At 39.6% G+C, this 20,956-nt stretch overlaps 3 protein-coding genes across 27 annotated transcripts in view; all 3 read left to right on the forward strand.

Moving 5' to 3' along the window:
- Positions 1-19,460, forward strand: part of LOC106565167 (uncharacterized) — a 52,799-nt gene extending 33,339 nt beyond the window's left edge. Inside the window, exons 5-10 of the mRNA XM_045691493.1 lie at positions 16,115-16,213; positions 16,376-16,394; positions 16,503-16,534; positions 16,645-16,749; positions 18,508-18,548; positions 18,693-19,460. Of these exons, the coding sequence (XP_045547449.1) occupies positions 16,115-16,213; positions 16,376-16,394; positions 16,503-16,534; positions 16,645-16,749; positions 18,508-18,548; positions 18,693-18,785 (389 nt within the window). The 3' untranslated portion in view covers positions 18,786-19,460. The remainder of the gene's footprint in view (positions 1-16,114; positions 16,214-16,375; positions 16,395-16,502; positions 16,535-16,644; positions 16,750-18,507; positions 18,549-18,692) is intronic.
- Positions 1-20,956, forward strand: part of LOC106565164 (mucin-6-like) — a 116,938-nt gene that overhangs the window by 48,451 nt on the left and 47,531 nt on the right. The window lies entirely within an intron of this gene.
- On the forward strand, positions 1,605-11,429 carry LOC123725517 (uncharacterized). Of its 2 annotated transcripts, XM_045691495.1 has the most exons (7): positions 1,605-1,739; positions 2,088-2,132; positions 2,661-2,972; positions 3,115-3,165; positions 5,590-5,706; positions 8,120-8,221; positions 8,408-11,429. In XM_045691495.1, exons 1-7 carry the CDS (start codon positions 1,682-1,684, stop codon positions 8,470-8,472), a joined length of 750 nt encoding a protein of 249 aa, XP_045547451.1. In that variant the 5' UTR covers positions 1,605-1,681; the 3' UTR covers positions 8,473-11,429. The 2 variants fall into 2 exon arrangements, with proteins under 2 accessions (XP_045547451.1, XP_045547452.1); XM_045691496.1 differs by lacking the exon at positions 3,115-3,165.

Genomic DNA, 20,956 nt, shown 5'->3' on the forward strand with positions numbered 1-20,956 from the left:
ATCTGTATAAATGCACTGTAAATGGACAACAGAAGGCAGACAAAGACATTTGAAGGATGTTTTTTTCTCCCAGCATGAGTAAGATGCTCGTTTGACTTTTTGTCATTGCTAGATGCTGTCATCTCTCCAAGTTCAAGGTTAGTGAGATAACATTGTTAAGAGTGACATAGTAAGATGTTCACACACTTTAGTTTTAAAGTAGTTTTTCCATTTTAACGATTTTAGTTTCCCCATTAAATGAAATGTTCTAACAATATTTTAGTCACTCACTGTCATCTGTTTAGTAAAAGGCTAGTTAACTTAATATGGAGATGACATTCACTGTCTCTGTGTTCTCAGTTTGTGGGTATAATGATATTGATTAAGGGAACATAAGACTAAGACAATATTCAAGATTTCACAGATTGCCGTAGTGTGAAATACTATTTTCCTCTGATCTCACAGGCCTTCCTCAGCCTAGTCTGACAGTGTGTCCTACAGTCATCAGAGAGAGAGACTCAGTTCAGCTGTCAGACTCCTCCTGTCTCTGTAACGCAGTGTTTCTTCTACAGGAGCTCAGATGAACAGGTCAAAGTTAACCTGCTGAGGTCAAAATACAATGGCAGTACTGTGCTAAAGGTTAGCAGGCTAGATCCATATACAGTGAGTCTTCTACAGTCACAATTCAGGGTAAGAAGACTATCTGAATGTTTGTAAACAATGTACTGTTGTGCCATTTTACCATGTTCCTCATTGGATATTTTAGCATTCTGTTTGTTTTAATGCTACTTAGCAAATTACTTCAAACTGCACGCAGGGACAAGAAAATGGTATCCATAAGTTTATCTAACTCTGGGACATTTGGCCCATAGACTTGCCTGTAACTTGCAAAGACAAAGGGTGGAGCTCTTTGTTCCGGTTCTGATCCTCGTTCTGTTCTCTTCTCTTAACACACATGGACTCAGAACGTTATCAAGCACCTGACCATTTACGAAATGCTTTAGTTCTGGGTTAACCGAGATTGTCTGAAATAATAAGGAGCGATTAGGCTGTCAGTAAATTTGTCATAATCACAAAATGCTAACCGCTCTATTATACTATTCTGACAGAACCTCATCAGAGGAAAGTGAGTTCTGGAGTCATCAGAGAGAGAGAGAGACTTAGTTCAGCTGAGCTGTCAGACACCTTCATCTCTCCATGTGTCTCACTGTTACTTCTATTAAGAGGGCTGATTTAATCAGCCAGGCTCATCCTGTACGCAGACACTCACAGGAACAGAGCTGCTCACTTGGGCAGGTCAAACAATTCAAGCTGTGATCAAAGTGGCGTTTTACTACGCTTTAGAGATCATAAAGCTCAACCACAAATAAGTTTGTTAAAAACATGACATGAAAAATTTAAACACAAATCTTTTACTCAGACAGCTAGTTTTTTGGTCTTGAAAATGTAATTGAGGCCATCTAGTGATGGAAAATATCAGCTGTTAAAGACAAATAGCTACAGACAACAAAAATAATGACTGATAAATTATTCTGAATGTTCCTCTGCAACATTAGCCACACTTGCCGTATGAGACTGGTTTCTGCTATCTGTGGTTTTCCTGTGAACAAGCTCCACGTCTACTTCTCTATTCAAACAATCCTCTCTGACACAGTCACCTTCTTCTGTTAAGTCAGACTAACAGTTTGTAGACGTCTGATAAATGGCATTGTTCATCCCTGATATGGCTGGTCATCTGTTTTTGGTCATCCTCCTTTTCGGTGAGTTATTCCTCCATTCCAAGTTCCATCATCTATTAGTGCTACAGGATTCTCTCTCCTCTTTAATATTTTACTTCAGGAAGTCTTTATATATTTCTGAATCTCATGGCTGTAATAAGTGTCCTATTCCATTGATCATCTTATTGATGTATTTTTCTCTATCATTATATTTTGTTCAGATCAGAATGACTACTGCTTGATAACATGCCAATGGATCCATTGTAGTATATGATACTTTACCAACTTATGATACTTTACCAACTTCAGCAAAGTGTTCCTGTCTCTCATGTTAATTTATTATTTAGAAAGGCACATTTTCCTGATCAAGACCTAATTTGTTATTTCCAGACAGCTTCCAATACATCGAAGCCCAAGATCATTACCAAGGTCACCGTGAGTGTTAAAAACTGGAATTATTTAACGTTTATTACTTAAGTTTTTATGAATAACTATTTTTACTAAATAATATTACCATCAATCAATCAAAGTTATCTTGTTAACCTAAACTGCATAATTGTAGATGCACTGATATCATCTAATAGACAACAGTGACTTCATTGTTTTTGTTTTTGAAACGTATTTCAAGTGAAACAATATCTATGAGTACTTAAACATTGAACATGAATTTATAATTAAATGACAAGTGACACACTCCATCATCCCCCACGTTATTCAAGCAAGCAAAATAGTCTTGCGATTAAATTTGATTTCACACGAGAGAATATAAGGAATTAAATGAACGGCAATAATTGTAAACACATGATTAAATGGCATCATAAAAAGGCATGATATCAAATAAGACATGCTGTTACTTAATATAAAGAGAATGGCAGGAATTAGTTTACTAAGAATCAGTATCTCTTGTGACATATACATTCAAATAGAGTGATGTAAAAAGGAGTCTCTGTCTTTTCCCAACAGAATCAAAACCGGACATTATAGTCCAATTTGATGAGGACTTCACCATCATCTGTTTGATTCCTGGATCCGTCAGTCCTGACACCACCTGTAACCTGTATGTTGGAGAGGAGAGTCAGCCATCCTTCACAGCAAAGATCAAGAAGAGACAATCCACCTCAGCACCCAGACAGGAGTTCTGTCAATTCACTCCAAATCATAGTGATCTGATCAGTCGTCTACAGTCAGTGAGGAGTAAGGAGGTGAGCTGTGACTACAGAGTGAGCTCAGGACCAAACTCTCTCTCTCCACGCAGTGATGGGTACAGCTTTACAGGTGAGTCATTATCTAAACAAATCTATCAGGGCTGCAGGTCTTCATTATCTGACTCACTTTGATTTTAAAATATTCTTTAATGACTATTTTCATTCTGACCTACAAACTAAATACCACATTTCAATCCACAAAATGTTTTTAGATCTGGTGGGAGTTTACATTAGTTTTCCAACAACTAAACACTTTCCAACAGGTAGGCTACACATTAGTTTTGTTTCTTCTTTTAAATGTACTTTGTGGTGCTTCTTAGGGCTGTGGAGGTCATTTTGTCAGCCGGTGATTGTCAAGCAAATAACTGTCGGTCTCACGGTATTTGACCGTTAATTAACATAAACACATTTAGCATCTCCTGTCTTCCACACATAGCCTACAAGCCATTTTAAAAAGTCTAATAAATCCAATTAATATAGCCCACACCTTCACAATAAATCCATCATTTATTTTAGACAGGTCTACAGAAACATGATATGAAGAATATTTAATCTATTTCAGAAGAAAAGAAGAGCATACTCTGAGTTGTCCTTCTGTTAGGTCCTGATGTGGCTATGCCAAATGGCTGTGGGCTACACTAATTCATTTAGCAGACAAGATGTGCTAAAAATTCTGTGGTAGCATTTTGTATTATTTTATAGTATTAAGAATACAATTGAACAAAGTAAAAACATTTAATATTAATATTTTCTTAAAGGATTTGAGGGAGTGTGCACACGGCTATTCTGTATTGAGCGGTTAACAAAGAAATAAGTACTCCTATATGCTTAATTTAGAGTTATTAATGTTACTATAGTTGTTCTACAAACGATGGCCTATATGTTTTGATTTTAATACATTGGCTGCATGATGAGACTCTAATGATGATTTGAAAAACGTTACTTGAAAGGCATGATCTCTGCTCTGTTTTTTGCGCAGGCTGTACACACTCCAGTAGTCTCTCATTCAGTATTTGACAAGCCATTATAAATGCCTCGAATTACATGGCGGCATCCCCTATGTTTCCGTAATGCACCTAAAAAAATCCATGCCTTTTGCAGCCCGGAGTGCTGCATTGCGCCCTTCTCCCTGAGTGTGCTGCGCTATCCGAAGCGTTCTCACTCACAAGGCTCTGTCACCTGATCCGGTCTTTCTCACAGACTATAAATTAAGACCCTTGCCAAATTCCGATGTGCCTATTTAAGATATTGGAAGAACTGTCCACATTTACTTTTTGTCAGCCAACAAGATGAGTAGGCCTAACGAACAGCAAAAGCACTAGCCTATGTCAATCTACTATCCCCCAAAGTACAAAATTCGACCTATTCTTTGCGAGAAATACATATTCCAGACATAGTCTGGGACAGTTGTGGTATGTGATAGATCTCAAATGAATACAACAGCAATGGGTACATGGTAGTAGGCTACAAGTGCAAATGTTCCATTAGCGGAAAACAGCATTATTAAAAGTGACGCAAATGCAATTATGCGTGTCATGTTTTTATTTTAAAGGATTCATTTTTATGGTGAAAATGATCTTCCTCAAACTTGAAACTCATGCGCTGCTCATGCGCTGCCTGTTAACTTCTTAAAACTGCTTAAAATGTAGAGCCTATTTGGCCACTTTAGTTGTGATACAAACCTTATTAAAACATATAGGCCTATGGACTAGGCTACATGAGATGATTGACTATGATTCAAACAAGTCGCAAAAGAAAGGCATTGTTTTTTATGCTGGGCATCATTCACAAGTGATAGGCTAATATTGTCACCCATCAGACTATTCTTGATTTAATCTTGTCTTTACATATAGTAAACAATATATGTGTGACATTTGTTTTGATTTAGAATGGACCATTATCATGCAACTGTATTGAAACAGGGGCAGCAGGGAAAAATACATGTCATCTATGCCCTTAAATAGCGAATGGAGGACGCTTTTCCCCCGTGGTTTATTTTCATGTCAGCCAGGTAGGCTATACCATTTCATAGCTATAGGCTATTTCATTTTTATTGCTAATATCCAATTGTAAGTACACAACACGTCAACCCTATACTTATTAGATGTCTCGAGTATTCATTTGAATAATTCATAATTAATGAATGATTAATATGAATAATGTACCTCAACTCAAACTACGGATTTTAAAGAAATCAACAATTCTAAATAAGATAATGTCCATTGATGTCACGTCCTGACCAGTAACCGGGTTATTTGTTATTGTAGTTTGGTCAGGACGTGGCAGGGGGTGTTTATTTTATGTGGTTCGGGGTTTGTTGGTATATGTGTTTATGTAGAGGGGTGTTTGTTTAGAGTAGTCCGGGGTTTTTGGTTATGTTCTATGTTGTGTAGTTCTATGTTAGATCTAGGATGTTTAGTTCTATGTTTAGTTAATTGGGATTGGGCCTTCAATTGGAGGCAGCTGTTCCTCGTTGCCTCTGATTGAAGGTCCTATGTATAGGGGTGTGTTTCTTATGGGAGGTTGTTATTGCATAGCTGTTTGTAGCCTGCATTACTGTTTGTCGGCGGCCGTTCGTTTTCTTGTTTTGTAAGTGTTCTAAATAAAGTTAAAATTAGCACTCAACCCGCTGCGCCTTGGTCCACTTCATATGACGGCCGTTACAATTGATATTGTTTTCATTTCAGAAACCTTACTTGTCATCCTGACTCCTCATTCTACTGAACCAAATGCTCCATTCATCACAACCTCTGAGATCTCTACAGGAAACACCACTGACCCCACACTGACTCCAATGGGGAAAGGTAAGAATAATATACAGCATTGTGGTTTAACAGGACAATAGAATCTGCTGGTGATTCTCTCTGACAACAAGTACAAAATGTGTAACACTTGTATATTTACTTTTAGAATGATCTTATACTGTAACTCCTTGGTTAGCTCCATGAACAATCCAAAGTTAATTGAGGACTGTCATTCCCAACATTCAGTGCCTTTGGTATTCAGACCCCATGACTTTTCAACATTTTTGTTATGTTACAGCCTTGTTTTCAATGCATTAAATTGTTTTTGATCCACATCAATCTACATACAATAACCCATAATGACAAAGCAACAAAAGGTTTTTAGACATTTTTGCTTATAATAAAAAGAAACTGAAATATAATATTTACAAAAGTATTCAGACCCTTTACACAGTACTTTGTTGAAGTATCTTTGGCGGCAATAACAGCATCGAATCTTCTTGGGTATGACGCTACAAGCTTGGCACACCTGGATTTGGGGAGTTTCTCCCATTCTTCTCTGCAGAAGAATGGGATAATGTTATTATGCTGCCGGGGGGGATGGCTGCTGTTTTACGGGCTCCTAACGAGCTGTGCTATTTTGTTCATTTTTTTCACGTTATTTGTGAAGAGCTTCTGGATATCATAAAAGCGATTTCTCACCTCGAACTGGACAAAGATTTTTTCTTTAAACGAATCCGAAGCGAACGATATACTGCTTTCTCAAGAACAGGCTCAAATCCTTGTCATTTGCGTGAAGAAAAGACGGATGAAAAGGGAGCGGAGATCGGGCTGCCTTCTGAAAATTTGTAGGCGAGTGAGTAAACCTCTACTACCATCTGTTCTATTGACCAATGTGCAATCATTGGAAAATAAAATGGATGATCTGCGATCAAGACTGTTCGACCAACTGGAGATTAAAAACTGTAATATATTATCTTTTACCGAGTTGTGGCTGAATGACGACACGGATAATATAGAGCTGGCTGGGTTCTGTGCATCGGCAGGACAGAGAAGCTACGTCTGGTAAGACGAGGGGCGGGGGTGTGTATCTATTTGTCAATAACAGCTGCTGACCGATGTCTAATATTAAAGAAGTCTCCAGGTATTGCTCGCCTGAGATAGAGGACCTCATGATAAGCTGTAGACCACACAATCTACCAAGAGTTCTCATTTATATTATTCGTAGCCGTCTATTTACCACCAGAAACCGATGCTGGCACTAAGACCAGCATGTCACGTGCAACCAGAGGAAAAAAAACTCTAAAACCACTTTTACTCCACACACAGACGCATACAAAGCTCTCCCTCGCCCTCCATTTGGTAAATCTGACAATAATTCTATCCTCCTGATTCCTGCTTACAAGCAAAAACTAAAGCAGGAAGTACCAGTGACTCGGATAATACGGAAGTGGTCAGATGACGTGGATGCTACACCACAGGTCTGTTTTGCTAGCGCAGACTGTTCCGGTATTCCTTCAATGGCATTAAGGAGTATACCACCTCTGTCACCGGCTTCATCAATAAGTGCATCAACGACTTCACCCCCAAAGTCATATATTAGGAGTGTGTTTTTCACCTGGGGGTTTGTGGGTTGTTGTTTTAGCACTGCTTTATGTTAGCCTGCTAACTGTTCCTGTCGGTCTATTGTTTCTTTGTTTTTTGTGTTCATTTTATTCTAATTAAATAGAAAGATGAGCATTCACATCCCGTCTGCATTTTGGTCATCCATTCACCACGACAGCCGTTACAACATGATTAAGATTGAATCCTACTACACCGGCTCTGACGCTAGTTGGATGTGGCAGGGCTTGAAAACTATTACGGACTACAAAGGGAAATCCAGCCGCGAGCTGCCCAGTGACGAGGGCCTACTAGACGAGCTACATGCCTTTTATGCTCGCTTCGAGGCAAGCACTTGTTAAATCTACCTCAAAAGGATAAAGATGGATTTTCCACACTCTACAGTTTCCCATGTGTATCAAGCACAGGAGGTTGATGGCACCTTAATTGGGGATGACGGGCTCATGGTAATGGCTTCTGTGGAATAGTATCAGGTATTCCATTTATACCATTTTAGCCATTATAATGAGCTGTCCTCCCCTCAGCAGCCTTCACTGGTATCAAGAATTGTTCACCACCGAAAGGACATCCAGCCAACTTGAACTGACTGTGGAAATTGAAGTCAACATGGGTCAACATCCCTGTGGAATGCTTTCGACACCTTGTGAAGTCTATGCCTCGACGAATTGAGGCTGTTCCGATGGCAAAATAGGGTGGGGGAGGTGCAACTCAATATTTAAGGAAGCTGTTCCTAATGTTTGGTTTACTCAGTGTGTAGCCCTAAATCAATGAAGTAGCATTTTACTGCATTCCACAGTACGTATATTATAAAGATATCCCTCTCTGGATCTCTCTCCTCTCTTTCCATCAGAGCCACTTGATTTCCTGTGGCGTCACATCCTCACTGTGTTTGTCCTACTGGCTACCTGTGGATTAATTATACACTACATCATCTCCCATCAATGCCCTAAAGGTCAGTTTACCTGTCAATCACTTCCTATAAGCCAGTAGGAAATAGTCATGTGTAAATTGTAATGTATGATGATTTGGGCTGTTGCAAGGCTAAGTAAAATAGTAAATCAATGTGATTTGTGTACATGTCGTTTAAGCTAAAGGTGTATGTGAATATGACATGTACACAGAACATCTGTCTTTTCAGCTGTTCCAAAGAGAAGCAGGAGGGTGGACCAGAGCAATGAAGACTTTTCGTTGACAGTGTGCTAAATCACTGTGCTAAATCACTGTGCATACCTACAAACATACACGCACGCACACACACAAACTTATGTTTACATTTAAAAATATATATATTTTACGTTTTATGCATCTTTGAGATATCTGTGATTTTTCTTTTCAAATTGAGTGCATGATAGTGTTACTTGGCAAGTTGAAAACTTAATGTACAAAGTGTACATACATACATTGACTGTACAAAACATTAAGAACACCCTCCCCCCAGTTTGAAGTAAGTTACTAACTGGCGTTAGGGGCATGGACTCTATAAGGTGTTGAAAGCGTTCCACAGGGATGCTGACTCCAAGGCTTCCCACAGTCGTGTCAAGTTGGATGGCTGTCCTTTGGGTGGTGGACCATTCTTGATACACACGTGAAACTGTTGAGTGTGAAAAACCCACCAGCGTTGCAGTTCTTGACACAAACGGGCCTGGCACCTACTATCATAACCTGCTCAAAGGCACGTAAATATTTTGTTTTTCCCAATCGATGTCTCAATTGTCTCAAGGCTTAAAAATCCTTCTTTAATCTGTCTCCTCCCTTTCATCCACAATGATTGAAGTGGATTTAACAAGTGACATAAATAAGGGATCATAACTTTCACCTGAATTCACCTGGTCAGTCTTTGTCATGGAAAAAGCAGGTGTTCATAATGTTTTGTTTTGTACACTCTGTGTATACAAACATACATACATTTGCACACATACATTTTTATTTAACACCGTTTTATGCAATCAAGTGTCCTTTCTATAATCTTTGTTGAAATTGACTGCATGATAGTGTTGAAGGCAAGGTGCACACAGCAATGTTTATTAACTTTTCAAATAACAGTTTGTCTCAGGGATCTTTATTTATTTACAAATAATATGTAATAGTCTGTTTAGCCTGGATGCCAGTCTGTTTCTACTCTATTGCTAACTCCCTATGTAATTGCCATGTTTACAACATTTCATAAGGAGTTGGCAAGAGAGCATAAACAGACTGGCACCCAGGCTAGAGTCTGATTGGTATTAATGTCAATTATACATGTATTATATATATATATATACCCACTAACAGGGTATGGTAATAAGTTCTTGATAGCAGTGTAGTTCTAGCGTCCCTTCAGAAAGCTGTCCAGTATGCGGTCTCCCCTGTCTGAGAGCCAGTATCCAGCCATGGCCGCCACTCCAACCATTATCTATTTCACTTGCTATGGTAATGTTAACATATCTTTCTCATGCCAATAAAGCCCTTGAATTGAATTGACCAAGAGAGAGATTTACCAAAATACGTTTCAGTAGAAAGTTAACAAAAAATAGACAAGATCCTTTAACGATAGAGACAAGTACTTTTTTATTTATGGAAAAATTACACTGATAAACGTATATCCTATTTTACTTGCTTACTTACTTATGGAGTTGCCTTCTCCAGATTATTTGTTTTTAAAATCATATTTCGCTTTATCTGGAACGCTAAGCCAGACAAGATTACACATGCCTATTTATATAATGAATATCAGTTTGTGGGGCTGAAATTATTAAATATTAAAGCACTAAACATCTCACTTCAAAACTTAAACCCGATCTTGTTCTCCAGTAGATTCATAAGAAAGGCTCATCCCTTGTTCAAAAATGTCCTATTTGCTTTTATACAGATTGCTACTTCTCATTTTCGGTTAATTGAAAATGAAACCTTTTTCAAAGTACATTATAACAAATATTATAGTTAAACTCATATTCGGATTGAATAAAACAAATATTTTCATAAAATCTTTAACAGGGTATTATATTTGTTATTATGAATCGAAATGGTAGAGTTATGTCACAACTGCAGCTTTTGGAAATATATGAGAAGGTTTGCCCAATCCAAACTTACAACCAATTGATTGCAGCAGTACCGCAGAAATAAAGGAGGAAGTAGGAAACGGGTCTGTCTGCCCTATATTAAGGACCAAAACTGTAAATCAAAAAATATATCAGTTTCATTTGAGGACCAAAATGTTGACAGCTGCGCCACACAGGTTGTAAAATAGCAGGGAATTAATTTATGTACCAATACAATGGTACAAGGTGTATGATATACAAAACGATGCAAGATTCAACACTGAGTTTTTCCAATTTAAATTACTGTACAACGTTTTTGCAACAAACAACATTTTAAATATATGTGGCATACAACCATCTCAGCTCTGCAGATTTTGTTGTGAAGAGACAGAATCATTAGACCATTTATTCTGGTATTGCCCCCAGGTAGCTTTTTCCTGGTTACAAGTTCAGGAATGGCTGAAAAATCACATTGTTTTTAAATTAAGGCTACAAATACTATTGTTGGGAGATTTGGAAAGACAATCAATCAACAATATAATAATACTTAGCAAAAATATGTATCTTTAACCTCCTAGAGTCGATGTCCGTGCTCCCGTGGAAATCTAATTAGCAACATGAAAGAACACATTTACCGGAAACATTATTTGTTTATATTTTCATTTCTATAAGCAAATTCATACTTTCCCATCTTTTGGTTGCTAGAGACAAGACACAGTTGTTTGTTCGATTAGATCAATATTTACAGAGGCGACCCAGTTGTTTGTTCTTTATGTTCCGTTGTCATGCTCAGTGGCAACGTTCTTATCCCTTCCTTGCTGCTAGCTAACCAATTAGCTACGGCTACACAGTCACGTCCTCTGCAGCCAGAATAACAGTGAAGTTTGTTCTGTTGCATTTGTTTATGCTGTTTATCCCGTTTATACCACAGTTGAGAAAGAAAACAATACTATAAGCACACATTTACTGGTAGAAATGACGTTTTTTATGATATTTTTATTTATAAAAGAGAATTCCTACTTTCATCTTTTGGTTGCTAGAGACTCGACCCAGTCATTCGTTCGATTAGTTCGATATTTATGGAGGCGACTAACAGGTGTCGTAATGATTGGACCAAGGTGCAGCGGGAACGTGTATACTCATCTTTAACCTCTATGGGCTAGGTGGGACGCTTGCGTCCCACCTACTCAACAGCCAGTGTAATCCCGTGGCGCGTTATTCAAATACCTCAAATGCAAAAACTTCAATTTTTCAAACATATGACTATTTTACACCATTTTAAAGACAAGACTCTCATTAATCTAACCACACTGTCCGATTTCAAAAAGGCTTTACAACGAAAGCAAAACATTAGATTATGTCAGCAGAGTACCCTGCCAGAAATAATCAGACACCCATTTTTCAAGCTAGCATATAATGTCACATAAACCCAAACCACAGCTAAATGTAGCACTAACCTTTGATCTTCATCAGATGACAACCCTAGGACATTGTTATACAAAACATGCATATTTTGTTCAATCAAGTAAATATTTATATCAAAAACCAGCTTTTTACATTAGCATGTGACTAGCATTCCCACCGAACACTGCCGGTGAATTTACTAAATTACTCACGATAAACGTTCACAAAAAGCATAACAATTATTTTAAGAATTATAGATACAGAACTCCTCTATGCACTCGATATGTCCGATTTTAAAATGGCTTTTAGGTGAAAGCACATTTTGCAATATTCTCAGTAGATAGCCCGGCATCACAGGGCTAGCTATTTAGACACCCAGCAAGTTTAGCACTCATCAAAGTCAGATTTACTATAAGAAAAATTGTATTACCTTTGTTGTCTTCATCAGAATGCACTCCCAGGACTTCTACTTCAATAACAAATGTTGGTTTGGTCCCAAATAATCCATAGTTATATCCAAATGGCGGCGTTTTGTTCGTGCGTTCAAGACACTATCCGAAAGGGTAAATAAGGGTGACGAGCATGGCGCAATTCGTGACAAAAAAAATTCTAAATATTCCATTACCATACTTCGAAGCATGTCAACCGCTGTTTAAAATAAATTTTTATGCCATTTTTTCTCATAAAAAAGCGATAATATTCCGACCGGGAATCTGCGTTTAGGTAAACAGACGAAAGAAAATAAAGCATGGGGTCGACTCGGGCACGCGCCTAAGCCCATAGTACTCTGATCGGCCACTTGCCAAACGTGATAGTGTGTTTCAGCCAGAGGCTGCCTCGATATCGTTCAGCATTTTCCCGGGCTCTGAGAGCCTATGGGAGCCGTAGGAAGTGTCACGTTTTGCAAAGATCCTCAGTCTTCAATAAAAAGAGCTAAGATGAAACACAACTTGTCAGACAGGCCACTTCCTGCATGGAATCTTCTCAGGTTTTGGCCTGCCATATGAGTTCTGTTATACACAGACACCATTCAAACAGTTTTAGAAACTTGAGGGTGTTTTCTATCCAAAGCCAATAATTATATGCATATTCTAGTTACTGGGCAGGAGTAGTAACCAGATTAAATCGGGTAAGTTTTTTTTTTATCCGGCCGTGTCAATACTGCCCCCTATCCCCAACAGGTTAACTAGCTTCTCAAAGCACTTCATGATGACAGAAGTGCTACGGGGCGGTTGTCATTTAGTTCAGTTATCTTCACCTTCTTGGGTACAGGAACAATGGTAGCCATCTTGAAGCATGTGGGGACAACAGACTGGGATAGGGCGTGACTGAATATGTCTAAACACTCTAGCCAGCTGGTCTTTTGATAAAACCTGGTTTTTGATATAAATATGAACTTGATTGAACAAAACATGCATGTATTGTATAACATAATGTCCTAGGTGTGTCATCTGATGAAGATCATCAAAGGTTAGTGCTGCATTTAGCTTTCTTCTGGGTTTTTGTGACATTATATGCTAGCTTGAAAAATGGGTGTCTGATTATTTCTGGCTTGGTACTCTGCTGACATAATCTAATGTTTTGCTTTCGTTGTAAAGCCTTTTTGAAATCGGACAGTGTGGTTAGATTAACGAGAGTCTTGTCTTTAAAATGGTGTAATAGTCATGTGTTTGAGAAATTGAAGTAATAGCATTTCTAAGGTATTTGAATAACGCGCCACAGGATTCCACTGGCTGTTACGTAGGTGGGACGATTTCGTCCCACTGGCACTAGAGAAGTTAATTAAGTTATGTCCAACTATTTTTACTAAATAATATTACATCAATCAATCAAAGTTATCTTGTTAACCTAAACTGCATAATTGTAGATACAACGATATCATCTAATAGACAACAGTGACTTCATTGTTTTTGTTTTTCAAAAGTATATCAAGTGAAACAATATCTATGAGTACTTAAACATTGAACATGAATTTATAATTAAATGACAAGTGACACACTCCATCATCCCCCACGTTATTCAAGCAAGCAAAATAGTCTTGCGATTCAATTTGATTTCACACAAGAGAATATAAGGAATTAAATGAACGGCAATAATTGTAAACACATAGCACACATGATTAAATGGCACTCATAAAAAGGCATGATATCAAATAAGACATGCTGTTACTTAATATAAAGAGAATGGCAGGAATTAGTTTACTAAGAGTCAGTATCACTTGTGACATACATTCAAATAGAGTGATGCAAAAAGGAGTCTCTGTCCTTTCCTAACAGATCCAAAACCAGATATTACAGTCCATTTTGATGTGTACTTCACCATCATCTGTTTGATTTCTGGATCCGTCAGTCCTGACACCACCTGTATGTTGGAGAGGAGAGTCAGCCATCCTTCACAGCAAAGATCAAGAAGAGAAAAGAAGCCTCAGCATCCAAACAGCCGTTCTGTCAATTCACTCCAAATCATAGTGATCTGATCAGTCGTCTACAGTCAGTGAGGAGTAAGGAGGTGAGCTGTGATTACAGAGTGAGCTCAGGACCAAACTCTCTCTCTCCACGCAGTGATGGGTACAGCTTTACAGGTGAGTCATTATCTAAACAAATCTATCAGGGCTGCAGGTCTTCATGATCTGACTCACTTTGATTTTAAAATATTTTTTAATGACTATTTTCATTCTGACCCACAAACTAAACACCACATTTCAATCCACAAAATGTTTTTAGATCTGGTGGGAGATCACATTAGTGATCCAACAATTAAAACCTTTCCAACAGGTAGGCTACACATTAGTTTTGTTTAATCTTTTAAATGTACTTTGTGGTGCTTCTTAGAGCTGTGGAGGTCTCAACATTTCGTCAGCCGGTGATTGTCAAGCAAATAACTGTCGGTCTCACGGTGACTGACCGTTAATTAACATAAACACATTTAGCATCTCCTGTCTTCCACACATAGCCGACAAGCCATTTTAAAATGTCTAATAAATCCAATTAATATAGCCCACACCTTCACAATAAATCCATCATTTATTTTAGACAGGTCTACAGAAACATGATATGAAGAACGTTTAATCTATTTCAGAAGAAAAGAAGAGCATACTCTGAGTTGTCCTTACGTTAGGTCCTGATGTGGCTATGCCGAATGGCTGTGGGCTACACTAATTCATTTAGCAGACAAGATGTGCTAAAAATTCTGTGGTAGTATTTTGTATTATATAGTATTAAGAATACAACTGAACAATGTAGAAACATTTAATATAAATATTTTCTTAAAGGATTTGAGGGAGTGTGCACACGGCTATTCTGTGTTGAGCGGTTAACAAAGAAATAAGTACTCTTAAATGCTTAATTTAGAGTTATTAATGTAACTATAGTTGTTCTACAAACGATGGGCAACATGTTTAGATTTTTAAAACACAGTAAGGCTGAATGATGAGACTCTAATGATGATTTTGAAAAACGTTGCTTGAAAGGCATGATCTCTGCTCTGTTTGTGCAGGCTGTACACACTCCAGTAGTCTCTCATTCACTATTTGACAAGCCATTGTAAATGCCTCGAATTACATGGCGGCATCCCCTATGTTTCCGTAATGCACCTAAAAAAATCCATGCCTTTTGCAGCCCGGAGTGCTGCATTGCGCCCTTCTCCCTCAGTGTGCTGAGCTATCCAAAGCTTTTTCACTCACAAGGCTCTGTCACCTGATCGGGTCTTTCTCAAAGACTATAAGTTAAGACAGACACAGCAGGCACACAACTGTGCGCGCCCTTGCCCAATTCCGAGGTGCCTATTTAAGATATTAGAAGAACTGTCCACATTTACTTTTTACACATTTACTTTTCATCAGCCTACAAGAGGCCTAACAAACAGCAAAAGCACTAGCCTATGTCAATCTACTATTTCCCATAGTACAAAATTTGACCTATTCTGTGCAAGTAATAAATATTCCAGACATAGTAATAATCCTACATCAGGTGTGTTGGTCGTCTTTCTCTAGTTAGCAGATAAAACCTAAACAATAGAATAGCTTCATCTTACCCATTTTTTTATTAAAACATTTCCCCTGATTTAAGAAAAGAGGATGATATTTCATTAATTAAATCAACCCATATAGATACCTTTTTTGTATAATCAGATCCAATGACTTTGCTTTGCACCAGGTTCGAATACTAGTTCTACTTTGACAACTGACACCCCAAAGTGGCCACACGATTTTAGTTTATTGGCATAATAAATTGTGTTGTGTGTTAACTGTTATTCAAATAAATTGTTGTGGGTAAGCATCCATCTCCAGCTGACTAATTTTCTTGTCTTAGACAAATGAAACAACTGAGACATACCACCTCACAATATAAATGTAGATCAACTCTTGAGATGCAGTATTGACCCTGGGAATACAAGCTAATGTCCTTCCCAATGTCACCAAACAGAAACAGCTGTGGGAATAAGGCAGGGAGCAGTGGGTGTGGCTTCTGGAGTGGGCATGTTGCTGATGGGATTGACAGCTGTCTATCTCTGGAGGAGGACCAGTGAGTACTTCTGATCCTGCATAACAAATAATTTGCAAACATTTTCCTTCTCATGTTAATGTAAGTGCCTTTGACATGGGTTAATCTTTCAACTCCTTTTGGTCATATTGAATAGGGTAGGCTATATTGAATATAATTAATTTAGCCTAATTTGTTTTTCAGAGAAGAACAATTCTCAGAGGTAATAATTCCCTTGTGAATATGATGCAGATTGTTTCAACCTTTAGTTCTGTATTGTCCATGATGAGATGTTCTTACCACAACCTTCTCATACTTTTATGTTGTACAGACCTACATCCAGACAGCATGATCACAGCCAATGTATGTTCCAAAACAAAATACATCAAACATACACACACTACTAACACAACTACACACATGCATGTACAATCACAAATTGTAATTAGATTTTAATTTTGTTTCTGTTGTAGGTGATTTGGTGATGGGAGCTGTGAGCAGTGCAGGCATGTTGGATCTAAGGGATGCTGGGGTCTATTCTCTCATCACCACTTTACCGTTCACGTTATTGCCCTCAGGTGAGTTTGTATCAGATTGTCTTCTGTCCCTGTCTTCTCGACCTGGGACGGGAATTTGGGACCCTCAGCACAATAACACTTTGTCACTCAATGTCAACCGTACTAAGTTAAAACATCAAATAAATCCTCTTGGGGCTATGGGGCAGTATTGAGAATTTTGAAAAAATATGTGCCCATTTTTAACTGCCTCCTACACCAACTCAGAAGCTAGAATATGCATAGTATTGTTCAGGTTTGGGTAGAAAACACTCTGAATTTTCTAAAACTGTTTGAATGGTGTCTGTAAGTATAACAGAACTCATATAGCAGTCAAAACCCTGAGACAAATTCTGACAGGAAGTGGATACCTGATGTGTTGAATTACCTTTAAGCCTATGCCATTGAAACACACAGGGGCTTATTAATTGTTGAGCACTTCCTATGGCTTCCACTAGATGTCACCAGTCTTTAGAAAGTGTTTTGAGTCTTATACTGTGAGAACTGAACGAACAAGAGCCTTGGAACGGTGGTGGCCGATTAGACTCTGGCGCGCGAGTTCATGTTTGGGTACTCTCATTCCAAAACGTTTTAAAAGAGAATGCAAACGTCCGCCTTGAATATTATTCATGTTCTGGTTAAAAAAGGCCCTAATGATTTATGCTATACAACGTTTGACATGTTTGAACGAACGTAAATATTTTTTTTCCCCTCGTTCATGACGAGAAGTCCGGCTGGCATAGATCATGTACTAACAACACGGAGCTTTTTGGACATAAATTATGAGCTTTTTCGAACAAAACTACATTTGTTATGGACCTGGGATTCCTGGAAGTGACATCTGATGAAGAGAATCAAAAGTAATGGATTATTTACATAGTATTTTCAATTTTAGATCTCTCCAACATGGCGGTTAGTCTGTATCGCAAAGCGTATTTTTCTGGGCGCAGTGCTCAGATTATTGCAAAGTGTGATTTCCCAGTAAGGTTATTTTTAAATCTGGCAATCCGGTTGCGTTCAAGAGATGTAAATCTATAATTCTTTGAATGACAATATAATATTTTACCAATGTTTTCGAATAGTAATTATTTAATTTGTTGTGCTGCTTGACTGGCGGTTATTGGAGGGAAACTATTTCCTCAACATCAACGCATAGTAAAACGCTGTTTTTGGATATAAATATGAACTTGATAGAACAGAAAATGCATGCATTGTCTAACATAATGTCCTAGGAGTGTCATCTGATGGAGATTGTCAAAGGTTAGTGCATCATTTTAGCTGGTTTAATGCTTTTGGTGACGCCTGTCTTTGAATTGACAAAACATTACACACAGCTTTTGTCAATGTACTCTCCTAACATAATCTAACTTTATGCTTTTGCGTAAAGCCTTTTTGAAATCGGACAACGTGGTAAGATTAAGGAGATGTTTATCTTTCAAAGGGTGTAAGATAGTTGTATGTTTGAGAAATTTGAATTGACATTTAATTGTTTTCAAATTTGCCGCTCTTGATATTTCACCTGTTGTTGATTGGGTGTACCAGGGTGGGACGCTTGCGTCCCACATAGCCCATAGAGGATAAGGTGTTAGTCAGAGCATCTTGAAAGCATGAGATCAGAGATGTAAGTCTACAAGGTGATTTGAGACAGGAAGAGAAGTGTCAAGTGACATTAAGCATAGCAAAGTAACACACACAACCACACCCACACTTACGCGTGAGCGCACACACACACACACAGAAATACACAGAAACTCTAACTCAGGCTCCCTCTGTGTTGTACAGGCCCTGTTGAAGAGAATGGACAGTCATCTGAAAAAGACAATGTAAGTTCAGAATCACCCACTGTGTTTGGTGATTGTGAACGACTCTCAGTTTCAGATTGATGTTACATCTTTTTAAATTACATTACATTTACAGTACTGTAGAATTAAAGGACTGAAGTTAAACTGTCTGTTTCTTTTCTCTAGTCTGATACGTACCACGTATACAGCTCAATCCCCGACAGACCAGCAACCTCAGCCCAGACGGATGGGTTGTACAGTCTTCTGCAGACACACTGACACTACACCACTGGCTTCTGTTACATGCCTTTCCATAATATAGGTTACTGTGTTACTATTTTTATTCAAGGGTTTTGGAGGGGTCATACTCCCCTTTAAACATTTTTCTTTTCCCACCCCTCAGTAAATGCTAAATATATGCTGTATTTATATATATTCTGTCATCTGTGTTATACCGCCTTCCATAACTGTTGGATAGAATTAATAAAAAATAAAAAAAATGAAATCAAAATAAATACAAATATAATATAATATTTTGGTTTTAATAATGTTTACATTGTTGGCAACATCAGATAATCAATACTGAAAAAGACAGATTTCCTAAATACTATTAAACTACCCATTCCCCATGTTTACCCGTTATTTTCCAAGTTCCCCGTTTAACTTCAGCACTTCAGTCTCCCCTCCAATGTGCAGTGTTGTAGACATGTTCTAGCATTTTAGTCCAATGACTGTGGAGCAGTTAAGATGAAATTGGACTTTCATTTAAAAAAAAATCTCCAGTTAACATGGGAGATTAGCCTCGTTTTACCTTCCAGATAAGGCTCTTGAGGTACAGTAAATCAAATGCTTTCTTTGTCACGAATCCCACCGAAGGTGGCTCCCCTGCCTGCTCGGGCGGCGCTCGGCGGTCGTCGTCGCCGGCCTACTAGCCGCCGCTGATCCCTTTTTCCTTTTCGTTTGGTATGTCTTATTGTTTGCACCTGTTCCTTATTTGAGTCTCTTGATTTATGGTTATTTAAGCCTGTTTAGCCCGCCCAGGTTTGTGCAGGATTATTTTCGTCAGAGTGTTTTTGTTGTTGGATGTGCTGGCGATCTACTTGTGTTATTTTATATGCGTACTGTGGACCCGTTGTAATTGGGCACTTCGCATTTCACGCTGGTTGTTGGCGTCGACCGTTTTTTTTGTATTTAAGGAATAAATTCATTTTTTCCTTACCTCTGCTCTCTGCGCCTGACTCCTACCACCACTCCTAGCATTCATTGACAGAATCCCGCACCTACTATGGAGTCAGCAGGAGCAGCCTCACCTCGTCTCCTATCGATGGAGGAAAGGGTCATACATCATACCAGCATTCTCCACCGAATCGGTTCAGCGATGGATCAGATGATGGAGAGGATGGACCGATGGGAGAGGAGTGGCCTCCCTACCGCATCCCCAGCACCAACTCCCCCTCCACCAGCTACCCCTCCGCCGGCGTCCGGACCCGGAGCCCTACGCCTGGCTCTCCCCAGGGAGTACGATGGAGCGGCGGCTGGGTGCCAGGGGTTCCTGCTGCAGTTGGAGTTGTACCTGGCTACCGTTCGTCCGACTCCCTCGGGAGAGGAGAGCGTGAGCGTCCTCGTCTCCTGCTTAACGGGACGTGCCCTGGAGTGGGCCAACGCAGTGTGGTATGGCCCAGACTCGGCAAGGGATCACTACCCCGAGTTCACCCGCCGTTTCCGAGCCGTGTTCGACCACCCACCAGAGGGCCGGGCGGCGGGTGAACGGCTGTTCCACCTGCGGCAGAAGACGAGGAGCGCACAGGACTTTGCTCTGGAGTTCCGGACATTGGCTGCTGGAGTGGGGTGGAACGACAGGGCCCCGATGGACCACTATCGGTGTAGCCTCCGGGAGGACGTCCGCCGGGAGCTAGCCTGTCGGGACACTACCCTCTCACTGGATGAACTAATAGACATGTCCATTCGTCTCGACAACCTGCTGGCTGCCCGCGGGCGTCCAGACCGGGCCCTGTTGGTTCCACCTCCAGGCCCTCCAACTCCCATCCCTATGGAGCTAGGGGGGGCCGCGTCGAGGGGAACCGGAGGAGGAGGCTCCTCCTGTACCCAGTGTGGTCGGAGAGGACACACTGCCGACCGGTGCTGGGGGAGCTCCTCTGGGAATCGGGATGGCAGACGGAGCACTCCTCGTTCACCCCAGGTGAGTAAGCACCAACCTCACCCAGAGCTCCCTGTTGGTCATATGTTTGTACTTGTAACTTTCCCTGAGTTTTCTCCCTCTTTCCAGCATAAGTCGCTAGTCGATTCAGGCGCAGCTGGAAACTTTATGGATCGTGGGCTCGCGTTAAGGCTAGGGATTCCCCTGGTGTCGTTGGACCAACCTTTCCCCGTGCACTCCTTAGATAGCCGACCATTAGGGTCAGGGCTGGTCAGGGAGGCCACGGTGCCAC

The sequence above is a fragment of the Salmo salar genome, chromosome ssa12, assembly GCF_905237065.1.
Source record: "Salmo salar chromosome ssa12, Ssal_v3.1, whole genome shotgun sequence".
Lineage (NCBI taxonomy): Eukaryota > Metazoa > Chordata > Actinopteri > Salmoniformes > Salmonidae > Salmo > Salmo salar.

Bases quoted from the DNA above. Each gene is read 5' to 3' on its own strand.
- LOC123725517 (XM_045691495.1), top strand. From the start codon at position 1,682: ATGGCATTGTTCATCCCTGATATGGCTGGTCATCTGTTTTTGGTCATC. The intron at 2,973-3,114 runs GTGAGTCATTAT...AAATGTTTTTAG, and splicing joins TGATGGGTACAGCTTTACAG to ATCTGGTGGGAGTTTACATT. The intron at 3,166-5,589 runs GTAGGCTACACA...TTTTCATTTCAG, and splicing joins AACTAAACACTTTCCAACAG to AAACCTTACTTGTCATCCTG.